At 41.2% G+C, this 25,495-nt stretch overlaps 1 protein-coding gene across 3 annotated transcripts; it reads right to left on the bottom strand.

Annotated features, from left to right (window-relative positions):
• Positions 1-10: 10 nt before the first annotated feature.
• OLFM4 (olfactomedin 4) lies at positions 11-24,357 on the bottom strand. Of its 3 annotated transcripts, none has more exons than XM_051608306.1 (6): positions 24,252-24,357; positions 21,952-22,029; positions 17,744-17,896; positions 11,577-11,789; positions 10,473-10,626; positions 11-2,254 (listed from the first exon to the last, which is right to left on the bottom strand). In XM_051608306.1, exons 1-6 carry the CDS (start codon positions 24,330-24,332, stop codon positions 1,458-1,460), a joined length of 1,476 nt encoding a protein of 491 aa, XP_051464266.1. In that variant the 5' UTR covers positions 24,333-24,357; the 3' UTR covers positions 11-1,457. The 3 variants fall into 3 exon arrangements, with proteins under 3 accessions (XP_051464266.1, XP_051464267.1, XP_051464268.1); XM_051608307.1 differs by having other exon boundaries at positions 21,952-22,048; positions 24,252-24,315; XM_051608308.1 differs by lacking the exon at positions 21,952-22,029 and having other exon boundaries at positions 24,252-24,347.
• Positions 24,358-25,495: the final 1,138 nt, after the last annotated feature.

Raw genomic sequence — 25,495 nt, 5'->3', positions numbered from 1 at the left:
GGTAGATTCTTTGAAATACAGTTTTTATTACAACAAAAACCAATCATTTGCATATGCATTGATTTTGATTATCAAAGGACACAGAAGTGACTGAATAGATAACAGAAGAAAATGGACTACATGAGCTGCTTTCTTCATCATTGTGGAGCCCTGAATTTCAGTATTTTAGCTTGCTGACATGCTGAAGGTAAGACATTGACACAGTGCGCACACTCAAAAACGATTACACAGTGCCCATTTAAAAACAAACAAACACACATATATCCAGCTAGTTTGACCAGACTTCTATTTTCCACAAGACCTCTTACTTTGCTGTAAGACAGAATGACCCAAGGAGCAAATTGGACCCTACATTAACAAGTCTCTCAGGAATCTAGTTACAGAATGGCAAAAATGTTCAATAGAGGCACATTGAATAACATGACTGTCATTCTATAGCAATGCATGGTATATACCTAAAAGCCACCCAAGACCAATAAAATAAGTGAGAGGATTTATATCAACTTACAAGAGCATAAAGGAAAGGAAAACAAGGTTTCTTGCACTGTACTGCCAGGAAAATGGAGCCATCATGACCACACAACATGGCTAGACTGCAATGAGACCACTTGTAAGGCCAGGTCTAGGCACAGAGCATTACAAAGTGGAGCAGAGTGGTACAGACAGAAAGTTGGCAAAAGCCCTGCTGCCAGTTTTGCCCCTGTCTTCACTCTGGGAAGCCAGTCTGGTGCTGTGGCAGCTTGAGAGAGGGCTGAGGTGAGGGGAGGCAGCTAAGGGTGGGGTCACAGGGGCAGCTATCTCAGTGCATCAGTGACAGCAAGGGCAGTGAGCTCTGTGACTGTCCCGGTGCATTCTCTCCTCTACCTGCGACAGGGCTGCAAACAGCAAAGTGCATTTCTGCCTTCCTCCCTGAAGCCTTGAGCCAGGTACTACAACTTGTGCCTAAGAAAATGGGTTTCTGTCTTTCACCCAAGTCTACTTCCTACACTATTTTAACCCTTTGATTAATTCCTCTGAGGCCATCAATTCACTCCGATGAAGATCACTAGAAACACATTCTAAGTTTCTGGACGCCTTGCCAGTGCTACACTGACAAATGCACATCAGTGGGTAATTAGCTTCTCGGCCAGTAAATAGGTTGTGCCTATCAGTTTCTGTGAACAAAATGCACTAAATCTATGCAGTAAATCTACCTTTAGAGGCAGGATAATTGTAAAGCACCAAGCACCAACAAACACCAATCAAAACCTGAAGAACGCAGTACTGCCAAACACTGCTGGCAGCAATACTACTGACCAGAGTGGGCAATTCCTCTAAAGAGTATAAGATACAACAGCCACAGACAGAGTACATGAAACCAGATGAACCCTAAACTGGCAATAGCATTGTCTAAAGGCATATCAGATCTCTCATGTTAGTTGCTGCCAGTTTTATAGCATGGTTATGTCACAGAGAAACTAAGGTTGAAAGGTGACATCATAACTGAGAAGGTAACCATCATTGTAAACATACAGTTTCTGATCTGTGGGGCTATAATCAATACTCTGGATTGTATCCAATTTTTTATCCATAATGACACTAATCCTACCTTCTTGGCCAGTACTCGTGTCATACATGTAGAAGATTTCCTCTTTCCTAGTGTTCATTGGCCTTGTGGCATACAAAACACCACATACCATGAAAGCATTGGAAACAGATGGCTTGTACTGTCTTGTCTGCCAAGTATTTAGCACATCAAGTGTGGTCTCATTGAGTTTGCTAATCACAATGTTGCCCATGCTATTTTCTGTTGAATATATTACCCACAGACCACTTTCATCCACAGCAAAATCTATGGCTTGCCATGATACACCTGCATAAGAGAAACGGTTACCAGTAACAGCATCTGGAAGCTCCTTTCTCAAAACCATGCTGTTTGTTTTTAAATTATGCTTCACCATAAATCTTGTACTATAAGCAGCATTATAGTACAAAAAATTATTATAAAGGGCAGCACCACTTCCTTCCCCATATGTTATTCTACTTTCATACAAAGGTTTAAACAGGAGCAAATCTTCAAAGGAAGCATAAATTCTGTAGTATTCCAAGTATCTCGCATCCGTGTTCAATGGTGCAACCCAATAGACTTCCTTCTCTGGGTCAGAAGGAGAGTAATCTCTACCCCAGGAACCGTATTTGTAGGAAAAGCCTCTCCAGTTCAGCTTTGCAATATAGGGCTGGCTAATATTCAGCAGTCCACGGTGAATACAGCTTCCTGCAATTACAGAGAAAACAAACAGGTTTTCCAAACAACATCACTGGGACAGAGGTTTTGCATACTGGAGCCTCTAGAGTGTGCTTCCTAGGATTTAGCTTCATGGTAAAACACAGACATAAGTGTGTAACATCATGTGTAAAAGGCTCATTTTTGTCCAAGGTCAGCAACTGGATGTAAGTATGTGTTCCAAGTTAACTCAGAAAGTTAGTTTAAAAATAAAAAAAGTACATGTTATTATAGCTATTTTTGGGGTGGGAGCAGGGGGGGTAGAAAAGATAGGGATATCCAACCTCAGTCAGGAGTAATTCAGAGAAAATTAATGCTCACTGCACTGTTCCAGACAGGGGACAGACTTCTCTTTCTTTCCATTTGATGCATGCCAGCCTGATGCACTAAGAAATCCCTTGGAAAATACAATTTCAGAAGCATTTGAGGTTATTTTCTACCTCAGTGGAAATAAGAGCATAGAAGACAAGGAAGAAAGAGGAGCATCTGATTTCTGTGTATTTCACTGAGAAAGGGAAAGAAGGAACAGCAGCAGAAGTCAATCCAGAGTCATATTTCAGATTAGCATTCTGCTGTCAGAACCACAGCTTTACAACAGTGTGTCACAGCCACATGGTCCTCAAAGAATTCTGCAGACAGTAACAATCACAGCTTAGGAAACATAGACAGGTATTACTCCAAGTCTTCATGTGAGACAACTCTAAAGAGAGTATGACTTCAAGCTGAACCAGAACAGCTACATTTTCCACATATTGACTTGTAAGCCATTTTCAGGATCATGCAAAAGTCTTTTTTTATTATGTCTTTTTAATTTTGTTACCCAAAACTTTCATCTTTTTGTACCTACAGAACATTTTTCAAAATGTGCTGCTGGGCTGAGTAGAATTTTTTCCATACTTTCTAAGAACAAACAACAAAATGAAATGAACATTCATTTATGACAAAAACTCTTTGGACCAAAATAGTCCAAATGAATTCAGATACAAGAAGTACTTTCCCTTTACTCATGCTAAATGTCCATGACGTTCCTGTTTCCTGATAAATTCTCAGCTAAACAAGTCACTGGTGGAAAAAATCCTCTACTCATAAATACCCTTGGGCCTCTAATGAGTCTGAAGTTGCCACTGGCAAAAAACAGCATGCTTTTTTCCAAATTTAAACATTAGCTTTTTTTTATTACTGTCACAGAAGTATCCCAGATTTTTTATCTTAAGGATCTGTTCACCTGAGGTAATGAAAACAGAAGATATCAAGTGACTAGCATTAGCTCACACGTCTTAGTGGCACTCCAGTGTTTCTCAATTCAGTGGGGTGCTGTACCCACTAGAGAGCCTTCCTTATTAGAGATGGAGTATAATATGAATAGTCCCAAATCTCAAATGTCAATTAATGGATAAACTATGGCCACAACTCTTTGATATTAATAATACCTTCCTCACCACAGGAACTCTGTGAGCCACCAGCTATGGTGTCAATGATGAAAATTAAACTTATCTTTCGAGGATTAAACACTTTGTGTAGGTGCCATGTCATGGTTGCTTACAGCCTGTATGAAAAGAATAGCTGTTCATATGCTCAGTCAATATGAAGGAATGTATAGCACAGAAATAACCTATGTCTTAGCACAAAGAAGAAGGAGAAATAACCAAGAGACAATTTACCTTTTGCCCTCAAAGCTGTCCATCCCTAAGCAAGGCCAGGCAATATTTAAAGAGCTGAATCAAAAACTCCTAGCCACTGACAGAAAAAGCCTAGGAGGTATCTTGTGATCAAAGGCACCCTAGTCTATCCCGCAGATAGAGGGAAGTGTGGAGACAGACCAATATGAAATACTCTACTTGGAAAAATACTGGGAAACAATATATTTAGTGAAAAATGGACCATTGCAAACACAGAGAAATAGTCTGATTTGGTTTGCTTAGGAGGATGGTGCTCTGCCTCTGGTACAAGAAGACCCGTGGCCTGAATGTTAGACATGTCCAAGCAAGAGGACAACATTTGTGCCAATGTATAAAGTCAATTTGGGCAGCAAAGCTCTCCATGTCTCCTCCTTTCTCAAAGGGTATTTCTCTCCTTCCACTATGTAACACCTTCACTTCTCACAGTCTAGTGTTGTCTTGCACTAGTGATTTGAGGGACATGTGACTCACCTGCAGCTTCATCTCAACTTCTGTGACGAAGGTGGGGAGCATCTTTATATTAAATATGAATCAATATACTGAGTTATATCTTTGTGTTCCCAGGCCAAATTAGCAAATTCCTTGGGGTCAGCATTGCTCATGGGAGCAGTTCTGCACCACCGAATGCCCCGCTTATGGCAGAGAAGATGACACAAATTGTGAACAGCCCCATCTCCTCCCCCAGTCCCATTTGTATCCTGGGAAAGAATCCGCAAGAAGCAGCTGAAACATGGGCTGACCCTAGTGAAACGTTACTTCCCTCCATGCCACCAACAATTGCAGCAATTCAGCATTCCTGGCTCAGAGCAGATGAGCATTTAAGCATGCACTTAAGTGCTTTACCAAGGAGGAGGCCCTGAAGCAGAAACCTCATTTCCAAATATAGCACACAAGGAAGGCACTGCTGTACGGCTGGCCAGGCTGCGTCTCGCGAAACAGCACATAGCGTGGCTAGGAACGTGGCCTCAGCACTCACCACAGAAACCAACCTTTGGAGGTACTTACACCTCAGCTCGTGCAAAGGAAGAAAGCTAAGGCAGACAGTGCAAAACTCCATAAATCAATTAGAACTGTTTTGTTGGGGGTTTTTCTTATATTTTTTTTAAGCATTGTTACTTCTGGCATGAGAGTTTCCTCCAAGCTGGTGACACACTGAATATATCACGGTGCTTAAATCACAATAAACTTATCCCAGAATTAAATGGTTATTATGTGCTTTAAACTCTTGCTTTGCTTGGAAAAATATAGCATTGAAGCTTGCAGGTAGTGAAGCACTGCTAAGCTCATCTATATGCAACCTCAAATAATTTTCTATGTCATTAAGCAGAACACAATTCCAGATTTATTTTAATAATTCATACATTGTTTCATAAATAAAAAACAAATGTGTGTTCAGCAGAGAGACCTTTTTTACAAAAGAAATAATAAATTATTATTTCTTCCCTTAAAGAGATCTCTCTGCTGAACACTTGTTTGGTTTTTATTTATGAAACAATGAATTATTAAAATAAAGTTAGAAGCATGTTCAGTTTTAATGACATAAAAAAATTGTCTGAGGTTTCTATAGAGAATGTGCTTGATTTTGATTTCCTTGAAAACTCTCCCAGATTTTTATTTTTTTTACCAAAAATCTCTGTGGTAGTCAGGGGATGATCTGTCTTCTGCATGGGTTCAGAAGAATTTATTGTTGTTTATTTAATCTAAATTTGCCTCCCTGTCTGGATCTTGTGGGGGAAAAAATGCACAAAGGAAACAAAGTGTCATGTAATTTTGTAAATATTAGAAGGCACTTGAAATAAATCCATATGCATTATTCAAACTTTCAAGTTTTTAACTCCTTTTTCCACTGTTTTGGACCACCAATAAATGACATTCTGGTATTTTTTACTTCCTTTGTTTCTTGCTTATGTACCAAATAGGCAAGAGGAGGATTAACTCAGACAGATACATGCACATATGCTTCTCCTTCACCCTGCATAAAGAACCAACATCTTAGCTCAGTTATTTACTAATCCTTCTGATTCATCAGAAAAGGAGTTCGAACTTAATTGTCAGGACTGCAGGGAACCTGACTTGCTTGGTGAATGGGCTGCCAAACTGAGTGTGATACACATCCCATTGGGATTTGGTTCACCCACTTCACTCTGAAGCACTCGTGGAGCACATAAGCTTCTCAGTCCAACAGTAAAGGTGCCAAAAGGACTCCAGCAGCCTGCCCTGTTCAAGCAACTGGTTTGGATCAAAGAAAAGAAGGGACCACCTTTTGCCTGTGCAGCTGAAGATCACAAGATAAGGTGGGACCTATCTTTAAAGGAACTCTCATGAGGGGCACAGAGACCGCACTGATGCTATACTCTGATACATGCTCCCAAGTACCAAATGTGCATCCTCCTCTCCCATTAGGGAAACCACTGCATCCAGACACATGAGCTGCTACCAGCCTTACTATGACTTGAGACGCAAGGAACAGCTGCTCAGGGAAAGGCTCATCTTTGTTCCTACTGTCTCACTGACACAGGAAGACACACACAGACATCTTCAGTCATCACCAGTATCACGGGGCACAGACACAGGCTGACATCTGCATCAGAGAAGACTTTCGTTGACAGCATCTAACAAGGAATGAGGTGGAGGTCTGAAATTAATCTGATCTACCTTCAGGTATCTAAAAATCCAGGTACTTCAGGAGAAATGCCTGGGTCTCCAGAGGCAATTGAAACAGCCCTAGAGAGGAGGCACTGGCCAGGTTTCTTCAGGTGTCTGTAGGCATGTCTCTCGCTTTGTGTATGGACATACTTATTTCAAAACATAGCCCAAAACACTCAAAAAACACAAACATCTTGGCTACATAGGAGGTGAAATGTACAGTGAAATCCCTGTAAGACTTCAGTAGGATTCAGTATTAGGCTACACCAGGTCTTCCTCTTACTGAAACATCTCCAACAATAACTTGAAATCCTTAATTTCTTAATGTATAAAAGCCATAAAACCAAGCTTTGCTCTTTTTTTCCTTCCTTCCTTCCTTCCTTCCTTCCTTCCTTCCTTCCTTCCTTCCTTCCTTCCTTCCTTCCTTCCTTCCTTCCTTCCTTCCTTCCTTCCTTCCTTCCTTCCTTCCTTCCTTCCTTCCTTCCTTCCTTCCTTCCTTCCTTCCTTCCTTCCTCCCCTGCTCCCTCCCTCCCTCCCGGACTCCTTCCATCCCACCCTCCCTTCTTCCCTCCCTCCCTTCCTCCCTTCCTCCCTTCCTTCCTCCCTTCCTCCTTTCCTCCTTTCCTCCCTTCCTCCCTTCCTCCCTTCTTTCCTCCCTTCTTTCCTTCCTTCTTCCCTTCTTCCCTTCTTTCTTTCTTTCTCCTTTGAGAGCTTCATCTGACTCACTTCTCCCTGTTTCCTCTCAGATCATTTTGGTGAGATATAACAAAGAATCTGCTGCAGAGTCCTCAAAGAACCATCCTGGGGTCTTTTCTCTATACATCCACCCTGATGCAGCCAGATGAGATCAACTCAAAAGAAAAATTGATAAATATTTCTTCCCACCAGACTGGTGAGGAGAGAGCTGCTGAAAATAGGAAAACTGGTGATGATAAGGAGGATTAGCTACGTATTTACTGAGCCTCGTCTCAGACACACCTCTCAGACACTCATCTCAAACACTCACCTCTCCAACTGGAGAGAAAGGCAAATGGAGACCAGTGATTCTTTCTGCTATGTCTTTTGAGAACAAGCCTGCTCACACTGAGAAGTACAGCAGCAAAAGCCTTCAGGAACAGTCAGAGGGGCTGTGTACTACAGCACTGAGAAGCAAGAAGCTTTAATTAAACTTGCCTTTAGACTCACGGTCTTAGGGGATTAGCTAAGATCTCTCTAGTTCATGTTGCCTGCCCAAAATATGCAGGAGAGAGGATGATGGGGGAAAGAAACGCAGTCTGAAAACGGGACAAAGAGTCAGATTAATACAAACATCATAAATATAATATGAACTAAAAGCTGGGCAAGGCCAAATGGTTTGGCAGGAATTCAAGGCATTCAGGCTTGCAGAGAAAACGTGTGGAAATGGTGTTCAAATGCGTAAATGAGTGCTAGAGAGCTTCAGAGGCCTACGTGTGAGCATCCATGCAAAGCCTCCAAAATGACCATCTAGGAAATGCAGCTCTCTCACTTGCTTACTCCATCTCCCCAAGTAATATCTTCCTACTACTACTTGTTTTCAGATACAGTCTGCAGGACATGTACTTGTTCTACAAAGTTCTCTGCCTAGAGAACATTTGCTCCCCGCCAGGCACACACATTCAGCTCCTGCCAACCCCTGGTTTAGCAGGGATCTGAGCCTACACAACACCTGGGTTATCTGCATAGCTGGCATTCCCCGACTGGCAGGAAACTTGCCAGTCCTTCACAGTCACTCTGCCAGTCCTTTGTGGCAGAATCAGAGACCTCTCACCCTAAAGGTGGCTGTGACAATACACGCACACATATCTTCCAACCCCTCCAGGGTTCCCATTGCAGTGGGCAGGAGATAAATTCACAGACAGCTCCTGAGGAGGTCTCCAGCTGATGTCAGTGGTGGTAATTCTCTGGAAATCAATGGAGCTATCATTGTTTGTACCACCTGGGGTTTTGGCCTTCTAGGTCATTTTCTGCTCCATAGTTCCCACACAATGCAGTGACATGCAAAGGTGCCTGAGCTAGCTGACACACCAGTCAGGAATAAGACAATACTAAAGCAATATAATTTTGTTCCAGATAAACTCTATCCACATCCCAGTCATGCCCTGAGAAACAATGCTAAATAAGTCTATTATGGTCACAATAATATGCAGTCACATTTGCCCATCCCAGAGCTATCATCCTGCTCTAGACGTGACTTGCCTACCCCTACATAGAGCTGCACTGTGAAGCACCGACCTCCCATTCCCACTCCTTGAAAGATCCTATATCCCACAGACATTCACACCAACCACCCAGGTGTAAAAGCAGCCCCTTCCTCCATCACTCATGGAAGGACACACGATTCTTGTTCCAGAGCTCAGTACTGTTTCATTGAAACAAAGTCTTGCTGTAGGCTTGAAAAGTAAGAGGCTTTTTTCTTTCCACATGCCATCACCCTCAATAAATCAATGAGATGCCCTTCCAACAATTCTAAAACATTGCTTTTTTCTTTTTTTTCTTTTTTTTTCATTGAAGCATTTTTAAGTCCTTCCTTAAGGAGCAGAGAAGGGCCTTAAGATTTTGCAGTGCAGGTTTTTGTTTCAGTTTTCTCTCCTGCCTGATCCCTCAGGCAAGGTGCTATTTTGTGCATCCTGTCTGAGAAGTGCAGCAGCTGCCCACACCACCATGAAGCCCGAAGGAGATAGCAGTAGGAAATGCTACTGACCCTAAGGGAAGCTTGTGTTTCTGCCTCTCACCTTTCCAACAAGATGCTTGAACTAGCTGACTCAAAGGTGAGGAGATGTAAATGCCGGTAGGTGCAAATCTGTGCTTCTTGCAAGCAGGACATGACTCCTCCCTTTTTATGGGCTCTTCTAGCCCATTACTCACTGGCTTATGTGAGAAAGCAGGATCTTTTCCCCAGGCATTGTATACACAAAGTGCACTTTCCCTCCTACTATACTCTGTCAAAAGGAACTCCCTGTGTATAAAACTCTCAAGGGATCAACACAGTTTGATAAATCCTCCTGTCTGTCAGTAAGCAGGTGCGTGACCTGGCATACCTAAACTCATGTTTCCTAAACAGTTTGCTCAGATGTATCACATCTGGCTTCCAAAATTTCTCAGACTACAGTTCACTCATGGTATGATTTTTCAACTGAAAACTGAACTGACTGTCAAGACAAAAATCATTCCAGTTGTAAACTAATTACCACATGCCCTGTGACTCTTGTTACTTTAATATGAACTGCTCTCTGGGAACCACTGATCTAAGCCACAGAACATAACCTTTCCTAGTTAAGAAAATGGTACAATCCTAGTTCCATTGAAATCAGTAATAAAGTTCCCACATATTTCCCTGAGACCAGAATTTCCCTCCCAAGGTTCTTGACCTTCTGATTTAGACGAATCTTTTGCCTGTGAAGCAAAAGTAATCTTTATGCAAGCTTACTTCCCTGAGCTTGCATATCAACAGCTTTACATCAACTTTTGCTCATGCATTTCCCAAGCAGCATTAGAGCAAAATTGCCATGACACAAGTCACTTTCACAACAATTATTAGAAATCAAAGCTGGTCAGAAAAAACACATCGTTTCCCCCTCCAAAAAAAAATTGTTTTAAAAAAAGAAAAGGGAGTAGACATTCCCTCTTCACACTGCAGGTGAGAAGAAGATTACACCCTTTTCCAATTCAAAACAGATAACATATCTGGAAGAGTTTGTTTCCTGCTCTCATTTTCCTTTTGAACCCGTTGATGAAACATTAGGAGCTGTCTGCTCAATTTGCCAAGAGCTAAGTAATATCATTACAATTGTATTTAATATTAACAAAGAGAAATCTGTGCATTTACTGTGGTTTCTTATCTTGTATACAAGTGAAATATTTACCTGGTGGGAAATAAGGAGGTACTGTAGTTTTGTTTGTGCTCTCTTCACACTCTTTCAATCGATTCTGCAGAGACACGATTTGTCGACGAATTGCAAGGATATTGTTTTTGTCCAGTGATTCTAGCTCATTTACCAATATAGTCAGATTTGTGATCTAGATTGGAACAAAAGAAGAAGAAGGAAAAAAAAAAAAAAGAGAGAGAGAGAGCAAATTTCAATATCTGTCAACTTTATTTTACAGATATTTTCAGGCAGGGCTGATTATATCATAGAAGATGTTACAGGTTTTAAGAAATATCCCTATTTAGACCTTATCCCACTAGGCTGAACTTTACCTTTCCAGAAGAGGTATGTGACCACAAGTAAATGCTTTAACAATCAGTTGTATACCATAATGCAAAAATATAGTGCTATATAGTATAAAAATATCCAGTACATCATAGTTAAGTACTAACAATTATGTATAAAATGTACTTATTGAAGCCTTACAAAAGTATCTGGAAATTTTATTTGTACAGCTAAATAATGTTCTCAATCACTTACTTGATGATCTAGAGGACAATGGAGAAAATTATATTTCACTTTCCATCTGAAGTAATTATTCTCTCTAGGTGAGTGATTAATTACCATCTTGAGAATGTGTTTTACAGTCAGCTGGGAAGGTGATAGACTTTCCCACTTCTTGATTTCATATTGATTGGGCCAATGCACTAGTAACCAGAAGCTAATTTTTTAATTATCTAAGTTAAAGCACAAAGGCTTTCAAGCATGTGGGGTCTATAAATTAATATTTATTACAATAATTTAATCAGCTCATGTTCTTAACACCATGCAAAACTGCTAACTTTCAGGCAGATAGTTGGAAAAAAGAAAGAGGTCCCCATTTTTGGGGGTGTTTTTTTGCTTTTCTGTGCCCTATATCAAGGAAAAAAATGTCAATATATCTAAAGTCTAGCTTTCTTTTAATTTATGGTGATGAAATGCTAAAATAATTCCAATGGCTGCATTAGAGACAGGCTACATTTTCTCAACCTGGACACTAAAGAGAGAACAGACTATCTGCATATTTGAACTCTCTGTGGCTAATTAAGACTCTGGCAATACCTCCAAATATATTTGCTCAACGATGACATTGCTTCCAACAACGCTGGGCTTCAGCTGAGTGACCAGTCTCTCTAGGTCACTGATTTCCACTTTCAGTAACTGGAAGTCCAGTTCTGTGTAAGACACACTGCTCTTCTCCATATGCTCCACTCTTATGGTTAGATTAAGGATTTTCTGCTGATACAGTTCAATCCTTTTTGAGTACTCTCTAACCTTAAAGAAGAAGAAGAAGAAAAAAAGGTACATATTCAACTCCAGGTTAGCAAATAAAACAAGCCTGCTTGACATCTTTATTATGTTTTTGTGGACCCCATGCATAATTTCCACATACTTGACATTTTTATTCTTCACATAAAATACATAAATGAAATTCTCATCACATACATAAAAAAACGTGAAATTTAGCCCTCATTTATTGTTGGCAGTTCCACAATGTCCCCTCAGGAATGCCTGGGGATAACTGAAGGCAGAATTTTACTTGCAGCCTTCCATTTTTTAAATTCTTTGCCAATATTGTCCCTGTGAGCTAATTTTATCCTCAGTATGCCAAGAACATACATTGGCAAAAATTTTATTAGGAAATCTGCAGTGTATTATCTCACAAAAGCAACCCAAAGAGGCTGAAAAATGCAATAAAGGACTCCTGAGTGCTTCAACTTCATTTCCTATTAACTCTGAATCCAGATAGGATTTTACCTTGTGTACACTTAAATTGTGTCAAAAGTTGCAGAATTGGTTTGGGGTGTGTCTCTGGGCAGGGGGGAATACTTAAACGCAGTGTTAAAAATCAAATCTGGTTTAAATTAAAGTGTAAAATTTATTGCAGGCTTTAGCTAAAGTAATCTACATGGCAACCTTTTCAGCCTTTTAATCTTTAAACAGTTGTCCAGATAAATATATTTTCACACATGTATCTGCTGAGGTAAAGGTCATAGCACAAACACTGCGATGCAGAATGTTAAGAATATTAGATGGATTTGGAACATTCCTTGGAAAATATTAGTTCCTTGAAATTTAACACATTGGGAAAGGTACATAATTTTTCTCCTATCTGCTTCATAAAATTAATGTCTGTTTTCCCTTAAATCAATATAATCATACCACAAAAGGTAAGAAGTAGAAATAAATGTAATTAGTTTTTTGCACCAGCAACTCCATCTTTATATTCTCAGGTGGTTTTTGTAGTGCAAGCCCCTGTCTCTAAAGCACTCTGATTTCCACAACTATTACTTCTTTTAATGAAAGATTTTTAGCCCACACCATCTCAACTGTGCTTGCATTGTCTTAACATAAAATGAAAGCCAGTATTTTTCCCTATTGGCTCTGATACGGCCTCTGAAAGAGACTTCCTGTTCTCCTCTTCTGGTAGTCCCTGGGATGTGGACCTCAACAAACACACTCATCAAATAGTTTCTTTCCATTTTGATTCAAACCCTTGTGTACCAAAGAGGGGGTATAGGAGCTCATGGCACAGAAATTCAGGAAGGGCAGAAAGGATCTTTTCAGATCATGAGATATCTACAAATGTGTCTTAAGAAGGAGAACCATGAAAGAAAAGATCCTCTTTTAAAACATCAAATTTTCAACAGTGGCACAACTGCACTATAAATCTGAACAAACCCCTCTGCATGCACACACTTAACATACATCAAGAACAGGCTGCTTAATCCTGTGCATCTAAAACAGGGTTGGAAACATATCTTCTGTTCTAAATGCATGCAGCTAGACTTCGAGCTGCTCTGATGTAAACTGGCATCCATAACCTATTTATTAGATTTAAGAATAGATAAGTAGATATAATAATAATAATGATGATAAATTAATAAATTAATAAAGGCATGTAGAGACTTCGGCCTCGCTGCTCATATCTGGCTGACAACAGAGACAGCTGGGATCCCTTGTCCTGTCTGTCTGCGTCATCTGTTTAGGAGGGAACAGTAGGAAGAACTGGACGGTGCTTTTGGAAAAGCCAAATGCAGTTAGACCTCACACTTTCACTCATCACCAGAATCAGTTTGGAGTTGGAACACATCCTCAAAAAAAATCTTTAAAAATTCTTCAAAGGTCATTGTTTTAAATGTATGCCTAGAGTGTGCACAACAAAAAATGCAAGCATATATGATTACAGCCTGAGAATTATAAAGCAAACCCATGTCTGAATTGCACTGTGTTGTCAAGCTGTCTATATCATAGAGGTATCTGGAAATCTATCTAGGTATGAATAACCTTTCTCACAGTAAAACTAACATTAATGCTACTCTTAATAATAATGCTGTAATATAGACCAAACCTACAAATCACTGAAATACACAGACTTCTGGAATTAGTGATGGCTACTCATTAGTGAGAAGCCTGTGAATTTGGAATTTTCACCAGGGTCCTCAGAGCCTGGACAAAATGCTCAGGGCTGGAACAAGGCATACATAGTGATTTCAGCCCTCACTGCAGAATGCTGCCAGACAAAAACCCAAAGTTGTTTTCCCACATAAAAGCGTTTTCCCTTAGTCAACCATCTAGGTCATTTAAGGACATGCCAACACCATCCCCTGGAGTACAGCTGAGAGATATCCATAGAAGTTGAGCCTGACTAGCCCCAGCACTTTGCAATGCTCTGTACAGCCACACAAGCATCAGAATGAACTTAAGGTAATAGCTCCCCTAGCAAATTATTTTGCAAATGCCGTTTTCTCAGCAGTGCTCTCTAACAGGTCTATACTGTTTTTTGCAGACAAATCTGGCATGTATGTCAAGCATTGCAATGCCCTGTGTGGACATTCCTGCCTGCTCAGATCTGGCTCAGGGGCTTCAGTAGTTCAGAAATACCAGTTCAAAAATGAACATGATGTTGGTCTGTTGCTTGGCAGATAGATTTAAGCATCTTGTAATCCCTGGATTTCTACTGTAGCTACCTACTAGGGACTGGCTGCTGTCTCTTGACAGACTGGCACAGAATTTCTGTGCATATCCCATACTTAGGAATACAGACCAGTGACTGGTACTGAGAGCTGCCACATTTGTAATAAAATTCTAAACTAAGGTATGATGAGTGCATAGAGGCTGTGTTAGCACTTTATAGGAAAAGAATGAAGCCATGGGAGGCATACGTAGGAAAAAAATTCCCCAGCTTCAGTTTTTCATCCTTTTCAAGCATTGTCACCCTCATGGAATGAAAAGGGCAGGGAAAATCTACAATGCTTATTTACTCTGTCGTTTACCTGCAATTGGTATTTATCAACACAAGGTTTGCAGCATGCAAACAGACACTTCTCCAGCACATGTTTGGAGAGTACAGAAGGGGGAACAAAGGTGCAAGATGAAGATGTAAAAGAAAAAAAGCAGGAAGACTGAGGTAAGATGAGAAAAAAGAGACAAAATCAGCAACTCTATAAAGTCACTCAGCCCAGAACACCAGCTTCGGGGAGGCTTGACCTTCACTGACCCATAAGAAGTATGGCTGGCAAGCAGTTTGCAGGCTGACACTGAGAAGAATTTCACTGCAGGTTAACCTCTTTTGAAAACAGCTGTTCCTGGCAGAGGGCAGGCACGCTTTTTTCCTCCTGTTTTTGTTACATGAGGGTGTTGTGGCCATTGTGAGCCAAGTTCTGAAAGGCACTTTCTCTCCTTGTGATCAAGTGTTGATGCATCCCTGTAACAGAGGTGTCCTCCCTGCTTTCTGTTGAGAGGAGCAGCCAATTCCCACTTTGCTTTGAAAGGTTAATTTTCTTCTGTAATCATAATTATGCTGGCAAAGGTTGATGTGGCAGAGGAAAAATTAGTCTGGTATTTTCAGCCTATGGTTTGTACTCATTTGGCACATGAGAGCATCTCTTTATCCATGAGCTTCCTTGCCTGCTGATTCTATAAAAGGACCCCCTTGCTTTTTGAATTAGCCTACAATCAGGCAAAAGGTTAATGATTCAATCAGGTTGTTTATCTGGGACTTCTAGCACATGGAAAGCATCCTTAAGAGGGTCCAATCCTGCAGCTCTCACCCAGAAAAAGCTCCTATGAGCTCCATAGGGTGTTCAGGAGAGTGAATAAAGCATTGGTTTTCAGAGTCAAAAAAGCAAACACTCAGTAGAATTCCCCCCCCTGTGGTGAGACTAGTATATGTTTGAGCATAATTCCTCAGGATTTTGCCCAGGATCATTTCTAATAATGATCAGTGATGAGAACTGGGCTTTCCTCCATTTCATTATTTCCTTTTTTCTGTGAGTATTATCATGACTAAATCAGTGTACAGGATTGTATAAGGAGGGTTTTTTCCACAACTGGAAAGGTGAAGAATTTGTATGCATGGAGACTCATGCATCACAAGATTTGAGTTTACCTAAGTTCAGGTATCAACAGGGCAATGCTGGACAGCTTTCTTTTTTCTACAGAAAACATTGTAACTGAGGATACACACAGACTTACACCAAAATACAATCTGTTCATTTTCATTTCTGACCTAAAGTATCTCTTTGCCTGGACCACACTGAAGTATATGTCACAATTTATCTAACTAGATGAATTGTAACACTGCTGGCTGATTGGTCTCAACAAGATGAAATTCAGTGAAGCCTGAGTTAGGTCGAGAATTTTCACTGTCTGCAGTGAGAACTGAAAGCCAAGGTCAGTGTCTACATCGTGTTACACTGCTGGGCACCTAAAGATGACAGCACAGGTGCCATCCTAATTTTAGATATCTATAGTATCCTGTGTCTTTACATGAGCAAGATGCTTGAATTCAACGGAGATCTGACTTTGTCAACACAGAGAGGACAAGGAGCAATGGAGATGCTATGCAGATCTGTATGGGACTAGCAGATATGTCACAATCCTAATGGACAAAGGTACCATTCTGATGAAAGCACTGGTAAGAGACTGGTTACACCAGGGCAAGTGACTGGGAAGGGTGATACACAAATAGTTTGAAGAGTCATGCCAAATTTCTGGCTGGGAATCATGCCCCTGACACTGTCCCAGTGCAGTTAGCCTAAAATACTGGTACTGACCACAGTGAGAAGGAACAGTATAAGGACCTGAAATCTCAGAGATTTTCATGGATCATTAACTCTGAGCTACACCTCCATCCTGCAAGGGATCAGGTAACTCATGTGCTTGGAGGCAGTGGGACATCTGTCAGTTTGTCCTTCATATCCCTGATGAGAGCTGGAAGTGTTTCATTGTTAGCTCCAGTTCTTTCAAAGCAAATGATTTGAATTGAAAGAACTTACCATAGGATTCTCTGCCTGTTGTTGTGTTTTTAATGCAAAACTTCTTATCTGTTCCTGATTATACCAGAGGAGGGTTATGAATATTTATGGTTAGAATTTATAATTTAGTGCTGTGCCTTTTCTGCTGATTAATTCAAGGACACTTCATTTCTTAAGATGCTTGGATCCTGAAGAAAACACTTTCTGCTGGACACCTAATCTGAATCCTGAATATTTATCCACTATCAAAAGTCAAAAGACAGATTTTCATCTTCACAGACAGCTTTACCCAGTGCACTGCAGCATGTGTGGGTTTGCTTGAGTTCCTCAAAAAATGGATCTGAATTCATGCAACAAGCAGCCAAAGTAGTGTAAGGTGTGTTTGACTTCAACAACAATGCATAATTCAGCAGTCTCACTGCCACTGCTTCAGATGTTGACAGAAAAGATATTTTTATGTTTTGTTTGTTGTTTTGTTGTGGTTTTTTGTTGTTAGGATTTTTTTAATCTTTAAGACCAGAAGTAGTGAAGAGACAAATATTCACCTACTTCTTCACTCTGGGCTGTGTTGACCTTTCTCCTCTTTCCCTTCATTTCCCTCTTACAATCTGGCTGGATTGATACAAATAATAACACATGGGAGAGCAGGAAGCTTGGCTTCCTATAACTGTGTAGAAATCACAAACCAATAAAACTGAGCCAAAAGAGGCAAAACATAACCATTCGTCCAAAAATACCATATGCCTCTAGCTGCAAAGGCCTAAAAAGGAGACCTAAGGCTATTCAAATGTATGACATGTTACGATGTCAAAGACTCGAGATTTAATCACCCTTCTTGTTTTTACAGAACCCTCTTTCCTGCTGTTTGAAAGACAGGTCACAGAAAATCACTGCTGTTTGGGCTTTTTCCCAGGCAACCATTTTTCAGCAAAGATACAATTGTTCTATTTATGAAAAAGAACACCTTACTTGAGAAAGCTCTCTCTCAAATTTTTCTGAGAGCGTTGCAGCTATAATTTCCAGTTTCTCAGCCTTCTGTACTGGAAAGGTGGTATCTGGCAAGTACACAGAGCACTGACAAGTTCCCTCTTCATCCACAGAGCCGGACACATTAGTAAAGAGCTGCAATAACAAATCAATAAGGAAAAAAAGTGTTAATCTTCATCTCTGGAATCAGCAGATAATTTCTGACAATAATATGAACACTGGCAATTGTATCAACAACTTCTTCATTATACATCTTTCACCTTTTTCTTCATAGGAACTCAAAATATCCTGCAAATTTTGTGACTCAGCCTTACAAATCTTCCTGAAAATAGTTAACTATTGGTCTAAAGATTTTACCATTGGAAAAATAGAAGCATATAATAGTCCCTATTTTTCCAGTCTTGTGGACAATATGTTATGCTATACACAGAATGGATAGATATGTAAGATAATGAAATAACTTTTCCAGCAGATGTAAAAACACAAAACAGCAGGAAAATAATAATTTATTAAGTTACGTCTTATGGCTACTGTTCAGACCATCTAGTCACTCCATTCATGGAGATGAAAGCACCAAAATAAAATTAGTAAACAGGGAAAGTTTTGAAAAGAAAAATCCTTCATTTGAAGTTTCTCAGCCAGCCCTATCAAACAGACATATGCAATTCATTACACACTACTGAATGGTGATTAATTAAATATGCAGGCTCAGCCTCAGGTAGAGATACATATTTTGCTACAGAATATTATTGCACATAACACCCACACATCACAGCCTGCCCACCCACATTCATGGATAGTTTGCAAAACTCTTGCCCATGCCATTAGGATGAACTGCCTTGTCCTGGTAGCCTGCATGCTCAAAGCATCACCATTGGAGCAATGTCTACGGTGTATGGAAAGGTCAGGACTGGCAATTCCTGATCTTGCCATAATTTACAACCAAAGCACATCATTTCCTATATACACTGTGCTGAATATTGAGTGTGTTTGGACCAGTTCCTTTTTGTTTGTACACAAAACATTTCCCTCTTCATAAACCTATCACAAATTTATTAATATATGTATTTGATGGTACTTTAAAATATTCTGGCACACACTTCAATGCAGCTGCATATTTTCAAGCTATAGACTTGTTCTTTAAATTAACTTCTTTGTATAATCTCTTCTCCTTCCTTGCAGAAATCCCAGTGTTATTCATGTGTTTTCTCTTTCTCTCTCCCTCTTAAAAATAAACAAGAAAACAACAAAGCTATCTACTGAAAGCTGACATTTCAGCACTTCTTCTCTTCCTTTTTCACAGTGATTTTAACCAACTTCCTCAGTGCCAAACCAGCCCAGAAAAAGCAGTGATGGCCAGCAGCAAAGCTGTCTTGATCTGTGAGCCCAAGAAGAGAACGCCAGCAAGCAGGAATGATCATAGTTCACACTTCTGGCAACCTCTTTACTGCAGCCAAAGGAAGCAGCATGCATCACATTTTGAAAGAAAGCGTGAAAAGACATTTTATCTGTGTTATTGAAGCACAATGAGTTTTAAAACTTCATGTGTAGGCAGACTGCCAAATATATTTAGAACAAAAGGAAGCAGGATAGTATCTCATGGCATTCCAGAATGTCCCAGCACATAACTTGCACTAATTTCCCTGCCAGGTAGGTTGCCAACACATTTCTAAATCTCCCACTAAGGACATATTGCAAACTATTTACAAGTACTTTTGAAGATATAGCCATAAATACCTAAGTTGCTATGAAAAATGTGTTCCTAAGTCACTTAGATGCTTCTGCACCTCTGACTGCCCTGCATATGGGCACAGCTGGAAAGACAAGTTGCTCAGCAATAACAAAAGAAACAGGTGGGGAGGGCAAAAGGAACAAAGTTGAAATATATGTGGCTTTGTGAGCATATAGACCTTCTATAGGACTCTTGTGCACTGACATTCTAATTTTTTGTGAAAGGTATGTATTCTACCTCTTCTGTGTATAACACAAATACATGTGTATATGTATATCAAGAGAGATTATACTATACACAGTTAGCATAGTGTGTACCATACATATAGCTTTCCATACATAGTATAGTGTGAACTATATGAATTGCATATTCAGCTATAAACTAGTCTTGGCAATGGATTTTGTGGTTTTTTAAGCATTCCATGTAAGTTGTAAGTCATGCTGTTGACAAGACCAAGAAGCATTGTTTAGTTAAAAAGTCCCTTGGGTCAGTAAGTGCTGCAATCACAATATAATACCAGACAAATGAGAACAATATAACAAAAATGTATCCCCTCATCCTGTAGAAAAATGTACAAGATAAGCTGTTACCTTTGATGGAGTTGTATGGTTTTTGAAGTTTAATAACTTACACTGAATGCTTAAAAAAGAGCATACTATCCTAGCCTACAGCAAGGACTTAACAGAAACATTTCAGTCTGTAAAATTAAGCCGTTACATATACATCTTTGAAGGTATGAGAAAAGTTCCTTTTCCATATCCCTTCAATTTAAGAAAGGGTAGAGGAGCTGCCAGGTACTTGATTTTGTGAAAACCAGAAAATGTATTCAACTACCTAAATGTGGACTTAGGGTTACATCCTCAAAACTGCCTAGCCCTTTCAGTGCTTAATTTCCAGCTACACTGTAGTTCAGTGGTATTCATCGCTCTGAATTATCTACTTGCTCTTCCTAAGATCAGGAATGGGATCCACTGAAACTACACAGCAGGGACAGAGGCCATCTCAGCTGGGCAAGGAGTTGGGTGAGGTTTGTGTGAGTTTTTGAGGCTCAGAGAGAGACTCCAAACTGACAAGGCATGGATCTGACAGATGGACAACTCAGTGGGTAAGAGATTGGCTGGATGGCCACACCCAGAAAGTTGTGGGCAATGGCTCAATGTCCAAATGGAGGCAGGTGACGAGTGGTGTGCCCCAGGGGTCAGTATTGGGACCAGTGCTGTTTAACATCTTTGCTGGAGACATGGGCAGTGGGATTGAGTGTATCCTCAGCAAGTTTGCTATGATGCCAAGCTGTGTGGTGTGGTTGACACCCAAGAGGGAAGGGATGCCATCCAGAGGGACCTTGACAGGCTGAAGAGGTCAGCCAGTGCCAACCTCATGAAGTTCAACAAGGCCAAGTGCAGGGTCCTGCACCTGTGTCAGCACAACCCCAGGCACAAATGCAGGCTGGGGGAAGAATGGCTGGAGAGCAGTCCTGAGGAGAAGGACTTGGGGGTGGTAGTAGATGAGAAGCTCGACAGGAGCCGCCAGTGTGTGCTCACAGCCTGGAGGGCCAACTGCATCCTGGGCTGCATCAAAAGAAGTGTGGCCATCAGGGCCTGGGTGATTCTGCCCCTTTGCTCTGCTCTGGTGAGACCCCACCTGGAGTACTGTGTACAGTTCTGGTGCCCTCAGCACAATAAAGATACAGACTTGTTGGTAAGGGTCCAGAAAAGGGCCACCAAAATGATCAAAGGCCTGGAGCACCTCTGCTATGAAGATAAGCTAAGAGAATTTGGGCTGTTCATCCTGGAGAAGAGAAGGCTCTGGGGAGACCTTATAGCAGCCTTCCAGTACTTGAAAGGGGGTACAGGAAAGCTGGGGAGGGGCTTTTCATTAGAGAAGATGGTGATAGGACAAGGGTAATTGTTTTAAACTGAGAGAGAGGAGATTTAGGTTAGGTATTAGGAAGAAATTCTTCACTATCAGGGTGGTGAGGAATCGGAATGGGTTGCCCGGGGAGGTTGTTGATGCCCCATCCCTGGAGGTTTTTAAGGCCGGGTTGGACGAGATTTTGTGCAATCTGATCTAGTGGTAGGGTTCCCTGCTCATGGCAGGGAGGTTGGAACTTCCAGAAGGGCTGTAACCACCAAACTGTTTGGTACATTGCCAGCCAACCCCCCCATCCTAGCTGTTTCACGTCTGGGGTCCAGTTCAGTACTCACATGGATAATGCCAGAACTTTGGATGTGACTTAAGGCATTGAATGACATGGCAGCTGCACAGATAATTTTGAGAGTTCCCTACCACCTAAAATCCTGGATACACAACACACTAGTGCCTATTCCTGGGCAGCCTAACTGATGTGCCTGTATCATGGTAAAGTCTCTGAGTGACTGTGTAGCATTTACAAAAATGGAACACAAGTTCATAATTTTGCTCTTTCCTGGACATTACTGATGAACAGGAATTGCCATACCTTTGGGGATGTGCGTAGATCACCAGTTGTCTTGCTAGGCTGAGTTGGGTACAGAGGTGTCACATTGAGATAAGGGGTCTGAAAAGCAAAGGAAAGCCTCTTTCTGTGTGAATTCCTGATTATGGCACCACCCTTTCCCACCAGCTAGCCTCTATCCTGCATCTCCAGAGCACCTTGATATTATTATGGGAGCCATCCCCAGGAACTGTAAAATTAATTGACTTTTCTGATCTGCTGCTTAGGCAACTAACATGTCCCCAGGCACGGTGTCACTTCATAAACACTTCTTCTTGAAGGAAAGCTCTGTGTGACCGGTGCAAGTCAGGGGACACTCAGCCTGCCCAGGAGGTGTGAGCTAGGGCTCTGACAGGCAGCTGTGGCAGGTTGCATGGCTGTCTGAAATGACAGCACCATGCCCCCCTGCCCTAGATCCAGAGACTACTGTCCTCCCAGCAGGACCGTCCACTCCTCGCTGCCCAGCTCGCACTCCAGCCTCTCAGCAGACAACTTGCTGCCCCTTTCATGCCAAGCTGTCAGGCTGCTAGCTGTGATGACTGCAGCACATGTCCTACTCTGCTACTGGCACCTCAGAGGGGACAGAATCCCACTGCAGGGAGGGAGTGCTGAGGGAAGCCACCACATTGCCAAGAATATAGCCAGGTCTACCTTGGGAGGCTTTCATGTCTGAAAACTATATACATCCCCTTTAACTTTCATCTGTGGTTGGTGCCTGCCTTCCAGCAGCAGCAAGGAAAGTGGCTGCCACCCTGGCACTGTGCTGCTTGTCCCTAAACGTCTCCTGTGTCCTCATGCAGTGTGCAGAGCACAGTGCACCACAGTGGGGTCTCACCAAAATCTGCTGCCAAGTGGAACAAGACTCCCCCATTGTCAAATGGTGTGACACATAGCACCAAATGGGCTTCTCCTGCAAGAGGACACTCATCCCTGGGTCTTTCTGCATTTCCCAAATCTCAGCCAGAGTCCCATTCCCAAACCAGGAAATGGTGGGGAAATCCAAATGGCTGGCAAAAGGCAAGTCTGTTAAAGGGCACAGCAAAAGCAAGCTTTTGTGGGACAGTTTGCCAAAGAAACACGTTTGAACAAACATTTGTGTGCTCATGATTACACTGAACACAATCGGGGGGAAGGGGGAGAGCAGCTAGCAGCAATTAACAGGGGTAGGGCAGAAGGCATAAAAAATTGTGTAAATTACAGAAACTGGAGACTAGCTTTAAAGTTAAGCAGGCTGAAGGGAAATATCTCCCATATTAAGCTTTCTACCTTCAGCTTACCAACATATATTTACACCTCCGTCTTGACTTTCACAGCTTTCTATTCCTTAAGCAGATAAATGCACCTTTGCATCAGGAGATGCTGACTTCACTGCCAGCATCCACCATGCTCCCTAATTTAAAAAAAATCTAGCTAGGGGTACAGAGGATTTTTATGGCTGGGTATTAAATCAGACAAATAACAAAGAGTCACTGAAACCAAAAAAGGTGGGTGGTTTTTTTTCAAATTTTAACTAAAAAAATACCAAAATGCAGTCACTTTATGTCAAAAAAAAAAACAAAATATTTCGTTTCATTTGGAAAAATAAGCTATTAGCAAACTTTTTATTCTGATAACTTAAGCCTGGTTTGTTTTGTTTTTTAAAGATGCAGTACAAAAAATCAAATAAAATCTTTCCCTAATATAATTTTTTACTTCTAATTTTTTTTGTTTTAATTTTTTGTTTTTCCTTCTCCCTTCTTCTCTGGGTCTTTTGTTGGATTTGAGCTTTTATTCCGATTGATGGCTTTGATTTGAACTTCCCTCTTGCCCAACCAGATACAGTTTTGTGGGGAAGAGGGAGAGCATCTCACAAAAACCATCCAGTATGGCTTTCAGATGCCTGGTCACAGAGTATGACAGTAATCATGCAACTGCAAAAGCTCCCACCTCCCAATTCCTTCCACATCAAAGATGTGGACTCTTTCCTGCTATAAGCCCTTGCTAATTAATTAGAAGCTGCACAGAGCATTTAATATCCACTCAGATCCTCACTGGGAGTTGCACTCATCTAACCAAAGGCAGAATTTGACTCTGATTTTAAACCTGTGCCTCACTTTTACATGTATTACCCAGTCCCTGTACATTAGTTGGGGAGAGGATGGAGGAATACTCTAAACTTTCTCCATGCAGAGATCTTAACACTTGCCTAATAATATTCCAGTAACTGTAAAATAATCTTCAGCAATCTAAATTACATGAGAAGATAAGAAGGCACCAATGCTCAGGTGATGAGACCACCATCTTACCATTTCTGTTGCTGCCATTGTTCCATTCAGAGCAATCATGCTTTGCATGAGGAGCAGGGCAGCCACCTCTCTGTCCTTCATCTTCTCAGCCAGGAGATGTGATGACAAAGGGACAAAGGAGGTCTTTTATAACAGAGTCTGGGGATTTCCCCAACCAAACGTTAAGGAACTTGCATGACTTTTTTGTAAGTTTTTGTGTAAGTGATGTCATGAACTCACATAATAATAGGTGCCAAATTACTAACGTGCAAAGAACATACGAGTTACTCACCAGCAAAAATTTACTACCTCCAGTTTCCTAACAGAATTTTCCCACAAGGTGCCGTATCTAATCTTAATCTTGGCTATGCAGAACATCAAGTGCTTATTTGCTAATAGGTAAATCGACAACTGCTCTTACTGTTAATAACAAAATTTTTTACAGACTCTTTTAAGATAAGCAGAAAATCCTGTCCTAAGTGGTATTTATTACTTCTTATAGGTACAGAGAAGAGCAGGTCAAATTAGTCTATTCACACACCAGAAACATCCTCCCCATTTTTCGAAGGCCGACAGACCTGTGACAATAGTAAAATGCACAGAGGTCTCTACAGCTTTTCAGTTCCCTCAGTCCTCACACAGCACAGGTAGGACACAGACTCTAATCCCATTTCCTTCCTTGTAGGCTTATGTCTCCTACATTAACACTATGTACCCATTAATGCTTATTTGTACATTAACACTGAGTACTCATCAATGCTTACTCACTTGTTCTCTTTTCATGGAGCTGCATGCCACCTGAGAACTATTATTCACTGTCCTGTCTTTAGTGCACTGACCAGAGAGATAAAAAAAAGCCACAGGCAATGCCTATTGTTGCCTCCACGCTCCCCAGCTGTACCACACTACCAAATGATGGGCTGTGAGCTGCCTGCAGTTCCCAAGGCATCCAGCCCACCTTGGGAACTCCCCACTTCCAACAAGCTATCACCTTGGTGGAGTCAGCTGCAGGCCTCCACCTGGTGCAAGAGAAATAAAAATTTCTCTCCAGAGGTTTGCAGATCACTGGGAAAATGAGCTTTGTGTTTGGGAGGAAGGCTCTAGTCAGGACTAAGGGGTGGCCAAGTCGGTACAGCTGTAAAAGAAGTCAAGAACTCCCTAGGCCAAAACATGGCTGCATTAAGACAAATGTGTCCAGCAGGTCAAAGGAGGTCATCCTCACCATCTACTTTGCCCAAGTAAGACCACATCCAGAGTATTATGTC

Source organism: Apus apus, chromosome 1 (assembly GCF_020740795.1).
Source record: "Apus apus isolate bApuApu2 chromosome 1, bApuApu2.pri.cur, whole genome shotgun sequence".
Classification (NCBI taxonomy): Eukaryota; Metazoa; Chordata; class Aves; order Apodiformes; family Apodidae; genus Apus; species Apus apus.
The sequence above is the reverse complement of the archived record's forward strand: the minus strand, read 5'-3'. Positions and strand labels throughout refer to the sequence as shown.

Excerpts from the sequence above, each read along its gene's own strand:
- OLFM4 (XM_051608306.1), bottom strand. The coding sequence starts at position 24,332 with ATGAAGGACAGAGAGGTGGCTGCCCTGCTCCTCATGCAAAGCATGATT. Across the intron at positions 22,030-24,251 it reads CAATGGCAGCAACAGAAATG|ACCCCTTATCTCAATGTGAC; the intron begins GTAAGATGGTGG and ends TTTGCTTTTCAG. Across the intron at positions 11,790-17,743 it reads TTGAGAGAGAGCTTTCTCAA|GTTAGAGAGTACTCAAAAAG; the intron begins GTAAGGTGTTCT and ends TTCTTCTTTAAG.